Raw genomic sequence first — 20,570 nt, 5'->3', positions numbered from 1 at the left:
ATACTGATCATTGTGCAGGTATTTTACTGGAGTGTTGAGTTGGATTTATGTGGCTATGGTTGTTTAAAGATGCAATGTTGTTTTGTCCCGATATTTGCATACTCCGGTTCGCAGGAAGATTGTTGTCATTCATGAGTCAATTCCTGGACGAGGTATTTTCTGGCGCTGTGATCAGGGGGTCGTTTGTTTGGATTATCATTAAGCCCAGCCTTCTTTACCATTCGTTTCATCGTGGAGCTGATTTTGTTGAGATCGACAGGATTTATTTTGAAACATTGTTTCTGATGTTTGTTTACCTTTTTTGACAGCGCGTTTGAATGCATGTTTTTGTGATGCGGTTACTAATTTGCATAGTTATTACACTAAATATTTATGAAAAATATTGCATGGTGTTATATCACTCCTGCGCCGTAAGTTATGTTATAAAGATATTTAAAAATCAAGATGTCTCTTAATTGAGAAGGAATAGTGATTGGCACTATACTAAGCAAACTCTTAATATATTCATACTTGAGTGTATTTTATGTTTGCGACTTTTATTCTCCCAGAATACATTTCCTTATTAAGTTTATATAAGCACTTTTGTATCAAACTTTGAGTGTACATTGAGTAACAATGAAAATGCTACCTGTTATATGAAGTATTCAAAATCCCCGGAGAATTCTTAAAGCACCTTATGAACGTGTGGTCTTCAGTAACTAAGCTCATGAAAGTTATACGTTTTTTCCTCATTTATTACGTTGTATAAACGTTGTGCGTATCTCGAACATTTTCTGGATAGGGTTAGGCTTCAACCATATGCCCTTGAAACAATGTTTAGCGCCATTGCAATTATCGGTTTCAAAACACAGGTGTCATGTATATAGATTACAGGTTTATTTACGGGTTTTACAACGAAGATATGCTAATGCTTTATGAGCCGGAACATGCCAACGGCGAACATAGTTTTATTAAATGATAGGACAAAGAATTCTGGCAAACACTCTAAAGATTAAATCAAAAGAACAAACTAACATAATAACACACAAGACAAGTCAAATTAATATTCTTTAAGACAACACTGTAGTACTAAAACACGTTGATAAATAGTAACCTTACTTTAGAGAAAGCATAGAAGCATTTACGCATGGCAATTTTAACACTGAACTACTGATACATAGTTGGGATATATATCGTCAAGAATCATTAAAATCTTAAGGTTCAGGCCCTATTTTCAAAAAACTTTTCAACAATTTTTCCGATCTCCCTTTTCTCGATCTCCAGTCTCCTGGCGGCATTCACTCCTTTTAGAAATAGTTCCACCAGTGTTGGTATGAATCCAACAATCGCAGTAATTACAATGTTCAATACTTCGGATTCAGTTGTGGTAATTCCCGAGTTGAACTTAGATACTAAATTAAATGTAACTATAATAAGAGTCATAATGATTATAAAGTGGAAAAATAAGTTCACCATCTGCACTTTTACTGGCCGTTTTTTCTTAACAACTTTGTTAAACAGCTCCCGTGGAATTCCGGGGGCAAAACCTTTGTGCTTCACCATTTGTACATTGTGAACTCGTGATTGGATTTTGATTTGTGTTTCTAAAGGAACCATTACTTTTCCATTTACTTTAATAATTATTGTTTCATCTTTGAGAACACGGATAGTTTCATTTCTCTCTAGATCAATACATTTGTTCAAAATTATCTCTAACAGTCGCGAATAATCGTCTGCAAAAGCATTTAATAAATGTACCAAGTAGTACACAAGAGTCACAAAGAAAAACAGATAGCCGAATGTTATGGTAGGAAACTTAATGAGTGCCACAAAACAGTATATGGCCATCTGGGCCAGGTAGGTGAAACTTTCAAGAAACACTAGACAGACGCAATAACCAAATACAAAGACGGCCCCTAAAACTAAGACGGTAATGAAAAACCGAACTACAAAGTTGCTGACTATACTGCCACGTCTTTTGAATGAATTTCTAGTATCTATTTTTGAAACAACTGCACCTTTGAGAATTATTAAGCTGAAAGTAACTACCGGAAACAGAAATAATAGAATATAGATGAATACCTCAAACGCACATAAAATTGCTTTAAATGGGAACGTCAGTGTCTCCATTATCGTTCTCATCAAACCTTGGCAAATGGGGTGGCTCTTAAATCTCTTTCTTTCGATGCTGTATACCTTCCTCCATTGATCAGCAGAAAAAAGTAAGTAAACTCTTTGCTTGCAAATTTCTGATGCTCTTTCATACACTTGGTCCTGGGCACGATAATACGCTTCTGACCTCGGTATGTCATCAAGGCCGTGAAACAAGGGTGAAACATCGCTTTGTCGCGGCAAACCATTATTTACGATCGTCTTTAAACTTTTAGGACAAACTATCAAAATCAGGGCTAGTGAAAAGTACAGTATACTGACAACAAATGGACCACCAAGAATTGGGACAAATGTTTTATTCATGTCTGACATATCGCCATATAGAGCAAGAAACCCAACAGGTTGACCAAACTTGACCAGATCTTTGACGGAAATTCTCGTAAAGGGTTCATTATATGAATTAACATACCCATCTTTGAACATATACAATTGCAAATAGATAAGCATAGGTGAAAGGCATACGCAAAAGAAACGATTGAGACGTGAAACTAAGATTGGATGTTTACGCCTTAAGCAATTAAGTGGCTGTAATAAAACGTTTAGGACTGTTACAGGCGAGTTTCCATCATGGTAAACCCATATATCTTGCTCGTATGTGTCTATTGATAGAAGCGGCTCCATTTCGACATCCCTCGGAATTTTTTGAACGCCTTTAGAAATGCATGCAAGAATCGCAAACAGAAAAATAGGAAAATACAACAGCAAAATTACTCCAAGAATATATGGACCATGCGTTAGAAGATGCCACTTTTCAAAAAACGTGTTGCATTCTAATTCACGAAACCGCACTTTAACAAATGAATATGCATATGTGCAGCATTTGTAGTTGATGAATGTGACCGGAAAACTGAAGTAAAGCCCGGCTTTGTAGGTGAAAGAACTTCTGATACCGGGAACTTCTGAAAGGTAGCACATGTAATTACGTTGGTACTTTGGAACATCATTTTCAAAAACGTGAACCATCTCCATTAGAGAATGTGAAATACTGCTTGTTGTTTCTGTACTCCCGAATGTGACCGAACATTTGCTTTGAGTTGTCACTAGATCAATGTAACGTATTGCGTACAGTTTAGTTTCCAGAATGGAAAAGCTCAGAGCTCCAAACGCTATGTTCCAGCTTAGGTAGGAATAGTTTCCATACGGAGAACGATATGTCCACACCCATAGGTCAGGCTGAAATACGCCAGGTAAAGTTCTGTTCATGACTGTTGAATTCTTCATGCTGATCCGAAATCTTATGAACTCAGATTCGTACACTTCTAACTTTGACTTGAAGTACTTTATATTCGCGTTGGTTACATTGAATATACATTCAGGTAGAGAGCTATTTTTCAAGACGTTTTGGTGATCCATTTTTGGATTATCCACACTTTCGACTTCAAAAGATGGCTCGGCGAATGCGACCAAGAATACCGTATAAAGACAAATTATGTCCTTTGTCATGGTTTATTGTCGTGCGTTTATTTAAATATGGTATTGGTTCTTGATTCTCTAACCGTCACTTCTTACTATATATTCTTTCCTTCCTATTCGCCTATGGAAATTCTGCAGAAATACTCCTAATGCGTGTTCGTCCAACAGGTAAGCTAGAAAGAAAGTTGAATTATTAACTCCCAGAAATAAGCTTGATGCATCGTCGAATAGTAAATATCACTAATTGAGTGCTTATAATTTTTTCAAATGCATTTTCTTAATTAGCAATAAACAATGATATACGCTTACCCAAAAGGTACACGAATTATCACTTCTTTCTCTTATTAACAAAATATATAGTGACACATAACAAAATTACACAAACTTCTACTCATTCATCTTATCAAAAATGTAAATATCTTAACAGTTACACAAATACTTTACCATTAATTCCAACCATTCGGACCGCACTGGTCTAAGATCGCTTTAATTTGTATTTCAAAAGCACTGCATGGGCAAAACGTGTACTTAGTTCTCAAGTTGATTATTCAATATTTTCCCTTATAATTATAATTGGGTTTACTCTTGAACTGATAGGAGGAAGCTATTTAAAGTGCATTGAGCGTTTCAATTGTATTACACATACAGGCGTCTTAATCAATCCCCCGAGTTGCAAAATGTTTATACAAATAATTAAAAAACTAATACCATTTGGGAGAGAAATGTTCTAATTATTTTAAACTGTGGATACGTAGGAGAGAATTTCCGATTGCCCTAATGTTTGTGCGAAGATATAATACCGATCCATATGTTTTTATCTTTCTTCATTTTGGTGAAGGGAATATATGACGAACAAACGGCAACTAAAGGATCATAACGCAATATTTCCATAATTATTTAACCAAACCATCATCATATTGATATTTCCACCTTCCCTTTTTATTAAAAAGGTAAATTTGCACGAAACTTCGTTTTCGAGTATAGATTTTGCATAATAATTTGTATAACTGGAGGATATTTGGTGATTTCAGTGTACATATCTCCTTTTTAAAACACCTGTATTATACCCGATCATCCATTCGAGCCCCTCACTTGAAGCTTTGATCTCCGAAGACATAGACTGAAGCTTCTTCGCCGGTTTGTTGAAAAAATATATTCTAACACATAAACAATCACCAAAAAACTTGCATTATTGCATGGAGGTTTCTAATTATAACAGCTTATGTATGAACCCTTTTCAATTGAAAAGGGCATTAAATATTGACCAAATTAAACGGGCTGTTTTGAAGATTTAGACCACGCTACGTTGTTTTCATATGTTTTGACATTTGTGTAGTGGGGTATTTTAGATTATTAGTTAATTGATGTGTGGATTTTCCTCATCTTTACTGGTTTTGAAGCTTAATAGTTTTGTGTTTTAAAACTTGCCTAACATGCTAGATTAACTTGATCTACTTGATCTGATTGACATTTTTACACTTTCGTCTTATTGGTTCACTTAATACATAGTGCATATATATTGTTGTTTTTCTTATCAGAAATGTACCGTTTTTTCTATCTTGGTAAATTGTTAAGTACAAAGGTGGAACTCACATCTCATACATTGTTTTGGGGTCGTAAAACAATATAAATCAGGTTTATTTCGTGTGCAAATCGATCAAGTGGCATGCAACCTTGACTCATTTCAAATAATCATAATACGTCATGCAACATATATTCCGTGATAGCGTTCTTTAGAAATTTCGTCTGTCTCACGATCTTTTAATACATATATGTATTAGTAAGTTGACAGACCGAAAGACCGACATGATTAAACAACGTGATATTGCAGAACAATTACTAGATAACTATTTCCCATAATTAAAAGTTCAAGTCATTGACAGAAGTAAATAGTGCAATATATAAACTTTTCAGAAAGTGATTCGGCGTTATAGTTGACAAATTATGTACACTTTCAGTTTTGGTCAGCTAGGTTGTTTTATAGTCAAAAGGTGCTGCTACATCTTTTCTTCGAATACTTTTTTCAAAAGGAATATTTGTATTTACATGGATATAAATCCTGAAAGATGAAAACTGTTTTGATATTGGAACGTGAGTTTTTTAGAATTTGTTTTAGCGCAAAACGTTCAGTTAACATTTTAGATATTGTGTTAAATCGTGAAGTGACAGATTGATTACCACCAGTTAAAATTACAATATTTGATTTTGAAAGACCTTAACCACTAATGTAGTTTGATGACTGCCTAAACCACCTTCCTTATTCTAATGAACGGCAATTATGCACTTCAAATTATACAGTGGAGACTACTAAACCACACAAATAGTAGAATTACAGTATGCCCTTTAGGGAATCATTACAATGACACACTCAAGTGATGATATAGTCTCAAACAATTACTGAATTCGGAAAAAGCACTTGTAGATTTGTTCACGTATTCTTGGAATATATAAATTAATTATCAGATAATAGGACAAGGTTCAAAAGCTACTACTTAAATATTTGCATTTCAAAATTTCCTCTAGGGAAACATTACAATGACACACTCTAAACTGATAATATAATCTCAAAAAATGACTGAATTTGGAAAGTGCACTGTTAGACTTTTTCACGTATAGACCGTTTGCAACAGAGGGCGATTTATACCATGACACCGTCACGGCGGCCGTCGTCGAGGTTTTCCCCATTACGCAATGCTGACTCAGATAGTTTCACAAACCCAGCAACTAGGTCAAGGGTCACGGCTGTCAAACAAGAAAGTAGATAAATAGAAACAAGTGAAAATATCGTACAGAGATACTCTAGAGCCAGTTGTAAGTGCAAGATATGACGAGAAACTGAAACTTATACTGGGAACCGACCCATACAAACTGACAACATGGTCGCCAGACATTAAATTACTACCAGTGTAGACATATCCTCACATTGTTAACTTCCTTGTGTATTCTCCAAGTGCCTACACTGAAGATGACCTGAATGTCCTTGACCGGAAAAAGGCATTGAAGCATACAACCACTTTATTTGTTGATTTGTATCTGGTATTTCAACAGCAGTTATCGACAAAAACATATCAGTGATTTAGGAGAAATCTAAATGCATGTATTCATTATAGTTTTGTAATTATAATTTGACTTTATTGTACATTTGATTAAAACAAACGATGATGGTATCTACTAAATATACACCATGGTTGGCATGCATGCCGTACTATATTAAAATAGGTATTTTGATTTGTATTTTTTAACTGTGACAATGCTTGTTTGTTGCATAGATTCATGAATATAATGTACCCAGCATAAGCTCCTTCCTGTGACCTCCTGCTTGTCTAACAATTCATTTACCAATAGAGCTCGGCATGCGGCTGATACACTCATATTGGTTATGTGTCAAGTGTAATGATTTCATAGATCATTAATGAAATAAATATTTTATTTTCAGGTCCTCCATTCACAGCGGCTTCGTGGAAAACCAGTGAACTCCTGATTTATCGCGGAAGAGAATGGCCAGGTGCTGTCGGTACAATGCGATTGCATGGCGGGTTAGGCAAATCATGCACACATGTGGCGACCCTTCTATTTGCAGTTGATAGTACAGTCTAGATAAGAAATTCAAGAACAGTAACACAGGAACCTGCATATTGGCTGTTACCCACTAAATTGAAAGGTACCAATACATTAAAAAAACGATATAACACTAACTGTGATAATGTCAGTACTGCCACTGTACCGCTATCTGCCAAAAAACTAAAACGTAACACTCCAGCTACAACTGATAATACGTTACAATCATATTTTTTATTAAATTAAGCTTCAACCGCCCTACTGTCAATTGTGAAGGAGTATTCACCAAAGACTTTGACTTCAAAGTACAGTAAAACGCTTACTAACCTTCGAGAAAAAGATGCTATTTTACAACTTTGCCGAACTTTTAAGAAGGTGCAATGACAATGTTGAAAAGGCTACCAAAAACAATCTGAGGCGAACCTTTGGTATGATTTCAGGGCCGGTCGAATCACTGCTTCAAAAATGAAAATGCAGGCCACACTGACCCGTCAAACCCATCGCAGAGCCTTATCATGGCGATGTGTTATCCCAAAGAAATAAGTTCTCACAATTGGCCACATGGTGGGGTCTTTCAAAGGAAAAAGTATGCCACCCACACTGTTGAATATTCTCATTGTTGTACACGAACATGTTGAGCTCGAAGACAGTGGCTTGTGCATTTAAACTGATTTCCCCCATGTAGCACCATCCCCTGATGGAATAATCGCATGTGACTGCTGTGGAAGAAGCTGTGTTGAGGTCAAGTGTCCATGTTCTTTGAGAGACAAACTCAGCGAAGAGTGTGATTACTTAGAGAGATGTGAGGATGGACATTTACGTCTGGACACAAAACATAAATAATGCTATCAGGTAAAGAAACAAATTGGAGTTACGGAAACTGAAATGTGTTATTTCGTAGTTTGGACAGAGGTTGATATTAATGTTGAATGGACTGGTGTGCAAAGGCGGCAAATAATTAAAGTCGCAATAATACCGGAACTGGTGGGCAAATTCTACTGAAGACTTCCCGGTTCAGATTTTCCAGTATCAGACAAAGGTGACACCTTAAAAATACCAGTGGTTACAAAGAAATGTGTTGCAAGACAGCACTACCTTAAAACAGGCCCAGGAAATTGGTGCTGCTGATGCTTTGGAGCAAAGGTGGTGTTACTTTGACCAAGTTGAATCTGGACATATGGTTGGGTGTGACAAGAAAATTGTAAGATTGTGTGGTTATATTTCACGTGTCTTAAACTGACTAATAAACCAAACGCTAAGAAATGGTATTGCCCAGACTGCAGGAAACATCCTGTCTAAATTTCACAATAATCAAGCAAACACCACAACTGTGTATAATGTACATGTGTTATTCATTTACTAAATGATTGTGATCAATTTGGTATAAAGTTACTACATAATACAAAGTAGGAAGTGAGTCAGATAATTATGACATCACCATGCTGTAAACTGTTGTTTATGTACCGCCATACACTTCTTGTTGATTTGAGCAAGGTACAATTGTTTCTTGCGTGTATTTCCCATCACATTTTCTTTGTCTCGTAGCATTATTCTGTTTATTTATCATGTATGACATTGAGGTAAGATAATTAAAAGTCAAATTTGTGGATGTATGTATTTTATTTTACCTGACTATAACAACAGCTTCAGGCTGGTTGTACAACTATTGTATAAAACTTAGCAAATAACATGAAATGATATTTTGGCAGCTGATGGCAGAAGGCATGACAGCATCCTCGCCATTGATTTATGTTAGCACTTCGTGGCTCCTGAAATTTGTTTAGTCACATGCAATCAACAAAGTAACCCAAATGAAAGTATTGAATTCAGTTTAATTACAATAAATTTAAAAACTAAGCATTTAAGGTTTGTACAAACATTCCAGACACATAATGTTCAACAAGACAAAATTACCATTCATCTATACTTAAACTTGATCCAAATCAACAACTGACTCGCACAAATTTACTAATGCAAAGCTGTTATTTTCCTTTTGTTAAAGCAGGGATTTTTACCTCAGCACACATTGCCATTACAGTTGAATGAATATCAAATGCACTGTCAGCAAGAATGAAATGACCAGGAAGAATTTTGGTTAAAACCCCCCAATTCTCTGTGATGTGCTTATCGCTAGTTCTGCCACACCATGAACTGGAAATAAAAGGCACTACTCGCTGTGGTGTTATTCTTACGAGAAAATTTACAGTATTGCGATATTTATATGATGACCATGTCTGTGCCCTGCCTTTCAAAATGCCTTTCTTTGAAAACTTCGAAATAGTCGGCTATAACAGCACACTTGGCTCCAAAATGTTTTTTGAATTGCAAAAACATAGTTTTTCTGAGTTCTTCACGCCAATTGCACTAGTTAAGTCGAAGTCTAGCAAGCGTCATTACCAAACATTCAAATTTACAAAATGACTGTTTCGTTGGCAAATGAGCTTCAAGATAATTGAAAAGTGTCAGCGAAATCTGAAAACATGACAGTCCTGTGAAAAAGTGAACTTTTTCACAATTTCCTTTAGAAGCAGGGTGTAGAGGTCTTAAGCTTTTCTTTCAAAGTTATGTATTCGTTCTCATATCTTTAACCCACTTTCCATGGCATCAAAAGCAGAACTGACAATGTTTGTTTGTACACATTTTTCTCCATTTGGTGTGTCTTCCACTACCTCCACTTGATCCAATTGATCCTGAAACAGTAGTTAAGTCCTGGTTGTTTCCTATTTTATATTTCGGTCCCTGCGACGCTTATATCTGTCAGTGACCATCCCAGGAGTCGTCAGTGTCGGTTTTGTACCCATGTTGACAGTAGGTAACCAGTCTGGATGGCCCTTTTCGTAAAGGTCAGTCCTTTTTTTTGCAAGAACACAAGGATGTTTCTGAGCATATTTTCGTTTCACATAAATGCACTAATTAAGAAGACATGGTAGATTATGTAAAGACAGACAACGCCTGTTTATGACCTTAAAAAATGACTAGTCATTAACAAAACAAACTGACAGGAGTTATGTGAAAAAGTGGGTGGGGCATATGGCAATTACAGTGTAAGTGACGTAACCTTTTTTCAATATGTGTAAATATTATTTTCTAGACGAATTAAATTGTTTTTGCTTTAGATGATTTACTTACTGGAAATGAAGTGATCAGAACACACTCTAACATTCTTTAAGATATTTCCGCAGAAGTGCATGTCAAACTTGGCTATTCAAAGCCTTCGTCGCTCCTAAGACATTTCCCTTGTGTTTTTTTTTCTCCCTGATTCGTTATAATCTCCGGTAATCTGTAAAACGATACGCTTGTTTCTCTTTCAGAACGATTGTGACAGCCTTTCACCTGACAATAATTTACCATTTTCACAATTTCCGTTCATACGATAGTGTTGCTTTGTTTGTCAGTTGCTAATGAAGGTCACCTCCACTGAACCGTGATTGCGCAATCGAGCGTACACCTCCAACATGGCCGCCAATTGATGCGTGCGCATTTGCAAACGGTATATTCTTAGAGTCAATTAAAGATCAGTTAATAGGACAAGGTTCAAAGGTTTTGGCTAGAGTCAAACGGACAATTTGACAAGATTTGCACACTACAACACACATTTAAAAGGTTCAAGGTACTGACATATCTATTAAAGAGGGTACATTTATATATGTCTGTATCTTGTTTCATGATATATATAATTAAGGTAATTGATCAAGTGGCATGATAAACGTTTCTTAAGAATAAAAAAGCACACTGACTACGTAAATAAGTATGTAATTGTTTATCCTCATAATAAACAAATGCGTTTAACTCATATTATTTAATAAATAAATTTATTATTTCGAATAAACGATTCATAAACTAGGTGCTGCCTTGTGCTTAATTTATGGCAACACCGTCCGCTGTAATCAATAATATCGTTTACATAATTATATTAACTCACATGGAATGTCTAGTCATTGAACTTTTTGCTCTCAACAAACACCAGAATGCAGCAGAAAAAAACTGGCCACGATCAATGCCGGAAATAAACTTTAGCTATGCATTAAAACAGCAAACTTCAGCACTTTGTTCCCAAGAACAATCATCCATATCATTCGTTGGGACAGAGCTCATAAAACACTTATCCTTTGGTTTGTCATTTGGCTCTGGATGTGTAAATAGCTATTAATTACTTAATCAAACACACTAAACATGACGCGCTTAATCCAAAAACAATGCATGAGACATGCAAAGAAAAACTAAAGCCTTACCAGACAACAAAGGCAACGTTTATATTGAGCAAGCAAAAATAACAGATGAAATTGACTTAGATTGCGGTTAATATTATAATGAGATTACTAGCAGGTAATCTACTTTGTAATGTTTGTATTCTTTATTGATTGCTTGAAGGAGAATTTGATTAATTTAAACCCTTATGAATCTCTTGTTTTCACTGAACTCTCCAAGTTGGTTACCCAAGCGCCTTTTGATTTAGAGTGTTTCCTTTTGTGTTCATTGCATTATCGTAAGATGCTTATTTTGAATTGCAAAATATTTCAAATCGGCATTTACAATTACACAGTGAGATCAAATGTAATCGTACTTTAAATAAAAACGCTTTCATAACAATGCGGTTTCGCTAATTCATTGAAACACCGTGTAAAGAAGTCAACAAGACGCCAAGCGCTGTGTGGTGGTTGTCGTAACACGTCGAACTGTAATCCTTCCCCAGGCTAGACGTTGTATTTGAGGATCTTTGCTTTAATCTTATATGACTGTCTAAATTCTATGCTAAGGGCCTCTTGCATTTCTTTGCCGTTAATGACAATATAAAAAACAACAACATTTAACCAACCATTTTCCATCGATCAGTTCGTCCGTCCGTCATTCCGTCCATTCCATTCAGAATACATCTGATTTCAAACATCGCTCTACTAAAAGCCACAATAGAATTTAACTCAAGTATCATTAGTTGTTGTTAAATTTTGCAACCGCGCGTACAATAGAAAAACTTGAAAAAATATTTAAAAAAAGGTCTGTTGTCAAGGCTTCAGAACACACCGAGGCAGAACGGTTTAAGGGGGTCTGGGGGGCATAACCCCCCCCCCCCCCGGATTTTGTTTTGCAAGAAGCGAATTCCTGCATTCTGGAGTATGTTTGGTCGATGGATTGCGTACATTGAGGCAAATGAAGTTGGCCGAAAAAACGTAATTTTAGAGCCATAGATATTGTTATATGCCAAAAAAACACCGAGGCAGCTGCCTCAGTGTAGCTACGGTACTGCATTGACGTTAGAAATATTTGCTAATAAAAAAGTTCATATTCATTTTTTAATTCACTGATAAATCACTGTGAATAACCGGCAAGCATATTATTAACATCAGCATTCTCTGTATGACCGGAACTACAAGACATAGTCGATGGTTAGGTTGTTGTCTCTTCTTCTGATGAAACCATGCAACAACCGAAAATAAATTTGAAACAAATTATTGCATCTATAATAATAAAATGATAATTACAGGAATAAGTCCAGTGGCCAAAGTGTTAACCACGCTCCCGTATAAAGGTACTATGAACAAGACCTCATCCTTTGTTCAAGGCAGCGGTAATATTTTGTGTGGTCTGTAAGCTACACTTTAAAAAGCTCCGTAATGTTAAATACAGTTTTCCTCTGAAGCACACATATAATTTGTATAAGCACGGATACCTTGGACTAAACAACTATTTATAACAATACTTATGTGAAAAGACAGAAAAGGAATATTTTGTTATGAGAGATGGGTTTTCTAAAAATCTGTTATGACGACTTATTTCGATTAAGCCAGTCTTAGAAGTGTTGAGGCATTGATTGATTAAAACGGCTTTGTCATTTTGCTCTCTTTAAGGCTTACCTATCTTTATCATAAGCATTCGGAAATGTGCTAGTTAATGATATATTGTTATTCATAACTAAACGTAGCCATGCATATGTTTGAACAATACAATTGTTCAATTACTCAAAACGATTTGCTTAGTAGATGTATGCAATTTAACATGATATCGACCGATTAAGTGAACAATCTTTAATTCGCGCATTCTTTGAACATGATGCACTTTCAGATATACTTTTAAATTTGTCAGATCAATTAGGTTGTAGGACAATGCTCTTTACCAAGTTTGAAGTTATTTACCGTTTACACTCGTTTTCATTCTGGAAGCGATTTGTTTTAAAACACCTGTTATAAAAAACTAAGCTTCTTGCTTAACGACTTCTTTTACCAATCAAACGGTGTTTAATTATTATCAAGGGATATTTAAAGTTGATAAACAGTTTTGAATAACGGTTGAACTTAATTCCGAGAAAGAGTATCACTTTAATTGCGAAATTACTAGTTATGATCAGAATGTCGAGGTTTATTGGACGAATAATTTCCTTTAGCCTTTTAACATTGGCTTTTTGTGAGCTTAGATAAGCGGTGATCAATAATATATAAATACCATACATATATTAAACAGTTGTATCATGTTTGATTTTTTCTTTGTGTTCGTGTATGCATTAATTCCTTTATCGGAGCGGCAACTCGTAAGCGGAAAATAACCGTATAAATAACAACGCTTTTTACTTCTAATGCACGCTTCTTATGAACGTTCTCCTTGACACCAAGGCCCAAAACAAAATGTGACTCGCTACTCTCGTTGTTGGTGCCGTTACTCTTGCATAATTGATCATTCTCATCATCTGATCTTAAATATTGTAATTTGTCGATGTATTCTTGTAGACGGATTTTTCAGAAGAATGTCGAAACCCAAGTAAAAACATGCTAATATTTGGATGTATTTTGCGCTTTCGAGGGATCCTTCTCCCAGAATGCATTTTCCTACTCCTTAACTCAGCTTAAACAAACTAACCGATCACATTCTATGCTACAAATAATACTGCCGATTCAGACTCGCATAATAGTTTTAAATAAAGATAAAGTACGTATTTGCAGTAAAGCAAATACGTTTTATTTGCACGTTTGTATGAAACTGTTTGTAACTATTGAGATACTATGAAAATGCAACCTGATATATGAAATATCAACAGTCCCTGGAGAAATCCTCTGAAGTCATGAGGAACAAGTGGTGTTTAGTCAATACACTCATGAATGTGATACGTTTATTTGTCATTTAATACTTACAAGGAATCTGATAGCATGTATTTATTTATTAAGATATTAAATGCATGGTCTGATTGTGTTTTGTACGTTGGGTGTCTCTCAGTGTCTGCTAGGTCTCAGAATTTTGTGTTTAAACATGATATTTGTTAAGACATAGCTAATGGGGCTCTTCATTTATATCCCTATTACAAACTATAAAGGTCAAAACGTACAAACAAACACAACAACACACAAGGCAATACAAATTAGTATTCTTCAAGACAATACAATAGTTCAAACAACCTCAGGCCACACTTTCTCATACATCATAAGCTCAACACGTTTAATTACTTTATTTCAATAAGCAAAAAATGATTTTCTTTAACCTCATTTTACAGAAATTTCTTATCATAAAAATAGTTTCTCTTAAATGTTTCAGAACTCTTCAAAACGAGAATATTACATACATTATACCAAGACAAAAATGGTAAAGCTTAGTCGTTTTTTAAGAGTCGAACACACGTTTGATAAAATGGGCCTAGTAAGTGGAAAAAGCAATAGTGTACGTACATCAATGATAAACAATATTGTATTAACATATTAAGCACCGCATTGACAGATTTTTGTAATGGAATATAACTTACGATAAGAATCGAAGTAATAAAAAATATTACGCGAGTAGAAAGAAAAAATCTGCAAACATACAAGGCACACTTTAAACGATACAAAAATCAGCAATAAATTGTGATCGATAAATCGAAGTAGTCAACACATATTATGCGTGTTAAAAGAACAAACCTGCAAATATACAAGGCACACTTTAAAAGACACATAAAATCCACAGTTAATTTTGACTGATTAAATCTGACGTTTCTATCCCATCAAAGCCACATTGCAAGTATTTTGGGGGGAAACATTTTTCACTACAAACTATTTGTACCAAATTTAGCTACCAAAAGCATCAATAAGACTAGGTTCAAGTGCTTCGAAGAACAAATTAGCATACCTACAGAAAACAACAAATCAATTATTCATTACCATTTTAATACTAAGTAACTGTTAAAAAGTCGGGATATAAAAATCCTAACAATCAGGGACACTTTTAAAGCTGACCTCTCACAGATTGAACGTTTGACATTTTTTATATTTTTTGTCTTGGAACGAGCCAATTTATTCGAAAATGCATAGATACCAGTGATTCAAAAATCAGATCGCAGATTTTCATATTATAGTACAAAAACGATTTTTATGCATATTTCTTAAGCCGTTAATATCGGTCTAAGACATAAAACATTTTTCGAACAGAAATATGAAAATCTGCGATCTGATCTTTTGTCAGCAGTCTTATACAACTAGTATGCAGATATGTACAAATAAAATTGGTTCATTCAATGACAAAAAATAAAAAAAGTTTTCAAAACGGTAAATCTGTGAGAGTGTAGCTTAAAGATTCAAACCCTATTTTCCCAGAACTTTTCAACGATTTCGCCGATTGCTTTTTTCTCGATCTCTTTGCTTCCGATTTCACTCCCTCCTTTGAGAAACATTTCTACCAGTTTGGGTATGAATCCAACAATCACAGTGAATACAATATGTAGCACTTCAGATTGATCTGTAGTAAACCCTGCACTGATCTCAGAAACTAAAGTCAACGTTAATGTTATAAGAGTAATTATGATAGTAAGGTGGACAATCAAGTTCATCATCTGCGCATTTACAGGTCGCTTTTCCTGAACAATTTTGTTAAACAGTTCCCGTGGAATCCCGGGGGCAAAGTCTTTGTGCATCACCATTTGTACATTGTGAACTCGTGATTGGATTTTAATTTGTGTTTCTATTGGAACTATTTCTTCTCCATTTACTCTTATAGTAATTGTTTCATCTTTGAGAACTAGGACAGTTTTATTTCCCTCTAAATCAATACATTTGTTGACAGTTATCTCCAACAGTCGCGAATACCCATCTCCGAAATCCCTTAGTAAATGTGCCAAGTAGTACACAATAGTCGCAAAGAAAAACAGATAGCCAAACGCTATGGCAGGAAACACAATGAGTGCAACAAAGCAGTATAGAGCGATCTGGGCCAGGTAGATGAAACTTTCAAGAAACACTAGACAGACGCAATAGCCAAAAACAATGACGGCCCCTAAACCTAAGCCGGTAATGAAAAACCAAACAACAGAGTTGCTGACAAGAAAACCATGCTTTTTAAATGAATTTCGAGTATCCATTATTGTAACAACTGTACCTTTGATCATTATTTCGCCAAATGTAAATAGAGGAAATAGAAAAAATAGAACGTAAATGAATACCTCAAGCATACATAAAAATACTTGAATTGAAAACGTCAGTGGCTTAATTATCCTTCTTATCAAACTCGAATGAGTGCCATCGCTTTCAAATCTCTTTCTTTGAATGCTGAATACCCTTCTCCATTGGTCAGTTGTAATAAGTAGGTAAACCCTTTGTTTGCAAATTTCCGATGCTCGCTTATAGCCTCGGTCAGAGGCACGATAACAAACTCTCGACCTAGGTATATCTTCGTTGCCGTCGAACAAGGGTGAAACATCGCTTTTTCGCGGTAAGCCATTATGTACGATTTGCTTTAAACTCTTAGGACACACTATCAAAATTATGGCTAGTGAAAAGTACAGTATCATGACAACGATTGGACCACCAAGAATAGGAACAAATGTTTTATTCATGTCCGAAATATCGCCATATAGTGCAAGAAATCCGATAGGTTTACCAAACTTGACCAGGTCTCTGACGGAAATGCTTGTTACCTTTTCATTATAAGAATAAAGATATCCATCTTTAAACATGTACAGTTTTAAATAGATAAGCATAGGTGCAAAAACTACGCAAATCAAACGTCGGAGACGTGAATTTAAGATGGGATGATTACGTCTTAAGCAATCAAGGGGCTGTGACAATACGTTTAAGACGGTTAAAGGCGAGTTTCCATCAAGATAAACCCAATCTTCTCCGGGTGTGTCTGTTGATAGAAGCGGTCCCATTTCGACATTCCTCGGAATTATTTGATCGCCTTCAGAAATGCCTGCAGATATAGCAAACAGAAAAATAGGAAAAAACAACAGAAGAATAAGACCAAAAAAATATGGACCATGCGTTAACAGTTGCCACTTATCAACGAATTTGTTGCAATCGAACCCAATAAATTTTAATTTATAAAATGAGTACGCATATGTACAGCATTTGTAATTTAGGAATGTGACCGGATAACTGAAGTAAAGACCGGCTTTGTAGGCGAAAGAAGTTCTGATACCTGGAACTTCTGAAAGGTAGCACATGTAGTTGTATTCATACTTCGGAACATCATGTTTAAAAACGTGAACCATCTCCATTAGAGAATGTGAAATACTGCTTGTTGTTTCTGTACTCCCGAATGTGACCGAACATTTCTTTTGCGTCGTCACTAAATCAATGTAACGTATTGCGTATAGTTTAGTTTCAAGAATGGAAAAGCTCAAAGTTCCATATTCTAAGTTCCAGGTGAGGTAGGAAAAGTTTCCAAGCGGAAGGCGATAGCTCCACACCCATAGGTCCGGCTGAAATACGCCAGGTAAAGTGCTGTTCATGACGTTTGAACTATTCCATCGGATTCGAAATCTTATCAGATTTACATCAAACACTCTTAACCTTGACCTGAACTGGCGTTTACTCTCGTTGGCTACACTGAACTTGCATTCAGGTAAAGAGATATTTTTCAAAACCTTTTGGTGATTCATTTCTGGAAAATCAGCACTTTTGACTTCAGCAGATGCCTCGGCAAATACGACGTTGTATAGCATATAGAGAAGAAGTATTTTCCATGTCATGGCTTATACGTACGTTTGTTACAGAAGGATATTGGTTCTCGATTGGATCTACTTAAGCTTCTCTCTGCGAAGCTACGCACTGTAAACCATTTCCTTTTTATTCGCTTTTGAAATTGTTCAGATACACTTTTTGGGCTCGTTCGTCCTCTGGATAAACTAGAAAGAAAGTTAATAAGTTAAAAAAAAAACACTTGATGCATAGGCAAAAAGGATATTATAACACTAATTGAGTGCTTATATGTCTTTTAATATACATATTCTGTATTCACATATACGGTTATCCCAAAATGACACAAATAGTCACTCCTTTATTTTATTAACAATGCAAACTATTACAGAAATACATTACCATAAAGTCCAATCAATAATATTCTTTTGACAAAACGTCTCCTTAGTGTCCTATTAAGTTGTGCATATCTTACCGTAAATATATATATGTAGTTTATATTATTATAAGAAAGGAGGAAAAATTTTAGCGTTTCAGTTTAGTGAGAAAAATAATATAATAATTATTTGAAGTGTGGATATGAGTAACAATTGTTTCAATTGCCCTATTATCTGATTTGCACATAACCATAAATTAAAAATGTGATGAGTCCATATTTCCTTTTGCACTTATAAGGTAATTTCAGTTATCCATGTTGTGGTTCATACACGTGCTATCAATATCGCTCACAAAGGGGTGACTGTGGGTCAGTGAAGATAAATATGATGCGTTTATATGCTATGCTATATTTCGCATTACTACGTAGCTACAGTTTTCATTCCTTAAATTGTATTTTTGCAACGCGATACATAATGATCTCCTAGGTACAACGATGGTTCAGTAGACGTATAGATAATAAGTGTATACGTCATGAGAGAATAGTTTTAGTTTTAAATTTTGCAGTATTTTGTTCATCTTCATCATATACATATTTATCCTTGTCATTCCAACGTAACAATGCTTCTGTATATCGATTTGTAAGTCTAGCTTATAGTGTCTCCAAATATTGAAATAAATGACTTCTCTTAAAATCTCTGTAATCCATCAGACTTGTTGTTTGCTGCTGTTCTGTTTTCTCAATAACAAACCCAATAACCTTTCATATAACCAAATTCATGTCTTAAGGAACTGTTTTAAGCAGAAAAAACGCTTAACAAGAGACACAACGCTACAACACAACATACATTATACAAATATTAATTATCGTCCCTGTACAATATTTGAGTAACTTGCTTTACACAGTCAGTAAAAAGTGGGGGTTTAAACCAGTTTTCGACTTGAAAAACATTTAACAGATTTAACTTGCAGCAATATTTGCTAAATACGTGCAAAATCAAACACATACACACCACATCGAAGCAAGTATCAAGGATATCTTTTAATAATGTTCTATGTTTGAATTAAATATAAGCCATAAGCACTTATTTAACAATATTATTGCAAGTGGACATGACACATGGCATAATATATGTTTGATGGTAAGTCTTAAATGAATACATACAAGCGTACGTTATCAACAGTGCAGTAACTTATGTATGGTCCCTCGGGATAAGTGTATGGTTGTTAATGGCTCTTAACTGTTGTTATTACCGGTGATAAGGGAGCGATAACAGGTTTACACTTTTTCTTGCTATCATGGAACATGTTCAACCAAACTAAATATGGTATTATTATTGTGAATGTTTTGGCTTCTGATGTATATCTTAAAGCTGCACACTCACAGATTTACCATTTTACAACTGTTTTATTTTTGTCTTTGAAAGGGCAAATATTTGAGTAAATATCTGCACACCAATAATATAAATTTGCTGACAAAAAATCAGATCGTAGATTTTCATATTTCCGTTCAAAAATTGTTGTTTTATGGCCTAAACAGTTACTAACGGTTTAAGAAAATACATTAAACATCAATTTTTGAACTTAAATACAAACATCTGCGATCTAATTTTTCGTCAGCAGTCTTATTTAACTGGTTTCCATGGATTTTCGCAAAAATTGGCTCGTTCCAAGACAAAAAATTAAAAAGTTGTCAAAACGTTCAACCTGTGAGAGTGCAGCTTTAATAACGATTATTGATATTTCTATGTATATTATTTAAGTTATTTCCTGAAACAAGAACGGTGATTCATAGAAAAAAGATGTTGTTACAACTTTTCTTTGGAAACATATAGAAATATTTTTGTAAACAACGTTTTAGATCCTGAAAGATAAAATAAAGTTTTGATATTGAAACAGGAGTTTTCTTAGAGGTGTTTTGACGAACGGTTTAAGCCCAAAGGTACATACAGGGTGTTGTTCTACCTTATGTTTTATAGAGGAAGCCAGCGTCGCTATATTTATCTTTCTTTCTTTTACAGGGATAAATTTTGTATCGTAATCAAACTAACTCAACTTTGTATATATCGCACTATTCATAAATGTAACATAATTATATATATATATGCAATGGTATAGATATAGTAGTATATGCTTGGTTTATTTCCACCCCTTTTCATTGGTCGACAGGTTGTCACGTGACAAACCATAGAAGAGATGTACACT

At 35.0% G+C, this 20,570-nt stretch overlaps 2 protein-coding genes across 4 annotated transcripts; both read right to left on the bottom strand.

Annotated features, from left to right (window-relative positions):
• Positions 1-1,030: 1,030 nt before the first annotated feature.
• On the bottom strand, positions 1,031-4,089 carry LOC128213224 (uncharacterized). The gene is made up of 2 exons (XM_052918784.1): positions 4,009-4,089; positions 1,031-3,737 (listed from the first exon to the last, which is right to left on the bottom strand). The coding sequence occupies exon 2, from the start codon at positions 3,592-3,594 to the stop codon at positions 1,201-1,203; it is 2,394 nt and encodes a 797-aa protein (XP_052774744.1). The 5' UTR covers positions 3,595-3,737; positions 4,009-4,089; the 3' UTR covers positions 1,031-1,200.
• A 10,320-nt stretch (positions 4,090-14,409) lies between these two features.
• On the bottom strand, positions 14,410-18,527 carry LOC128213225 (uncharacterized). 3 transcript variants are annotated; one of them, XM_052918787.1, is made up of 3 exons: positions 18,393-18,521; positions 17,491-18,199; positions 14,410-17,262 (listed from the first exon to the last, which is right to left on the bottom strand). In XM_052918787.1, exons 2-3 carry the CDS (start codon positions 18,041-18,043, stop codon positions 15,653-15,655), a joined length of 2,163 nt encoding a protein of 720 aa, XP_052774747.1. In that variant the 5' UTR covers positions 18,044-18,199; positions 18,393-18,521; the 3' UTR covers positions 14,410-15,652. The 3 variants fall into 3 exon arrangements, with proteins under 3 accessions (XP_052774747.1, XP_052774746.1, XP_052774745.1); XM_052918786.1 differs by having other exon boundaries at positions 14,410-18,199; positions 18,466-18,527; XM_052918785.1 differs by having other exon boundaries at positions 14,410-18,199.
• Positions 18,528-20,570: the final 2,043 nt, after the last annotated feature.

This window comes from Mya arenaria, chromosome 13 (genome assembly GCF_026914265.1).
Source record: "Mya arenaria isolate MELC-2E11 chromosome 13, ASM2691426v1".
NCBI lineage: Eukaryota > Metazoa > Mollusca > Bivalvia > Myida > Myidae > Mya > Mya arenaria.
The sequence above is the reverse complement of the archived record's forward strand: the minus strand, read 5'-3'. Positions and strand labels throughout refer to the sequence as shown.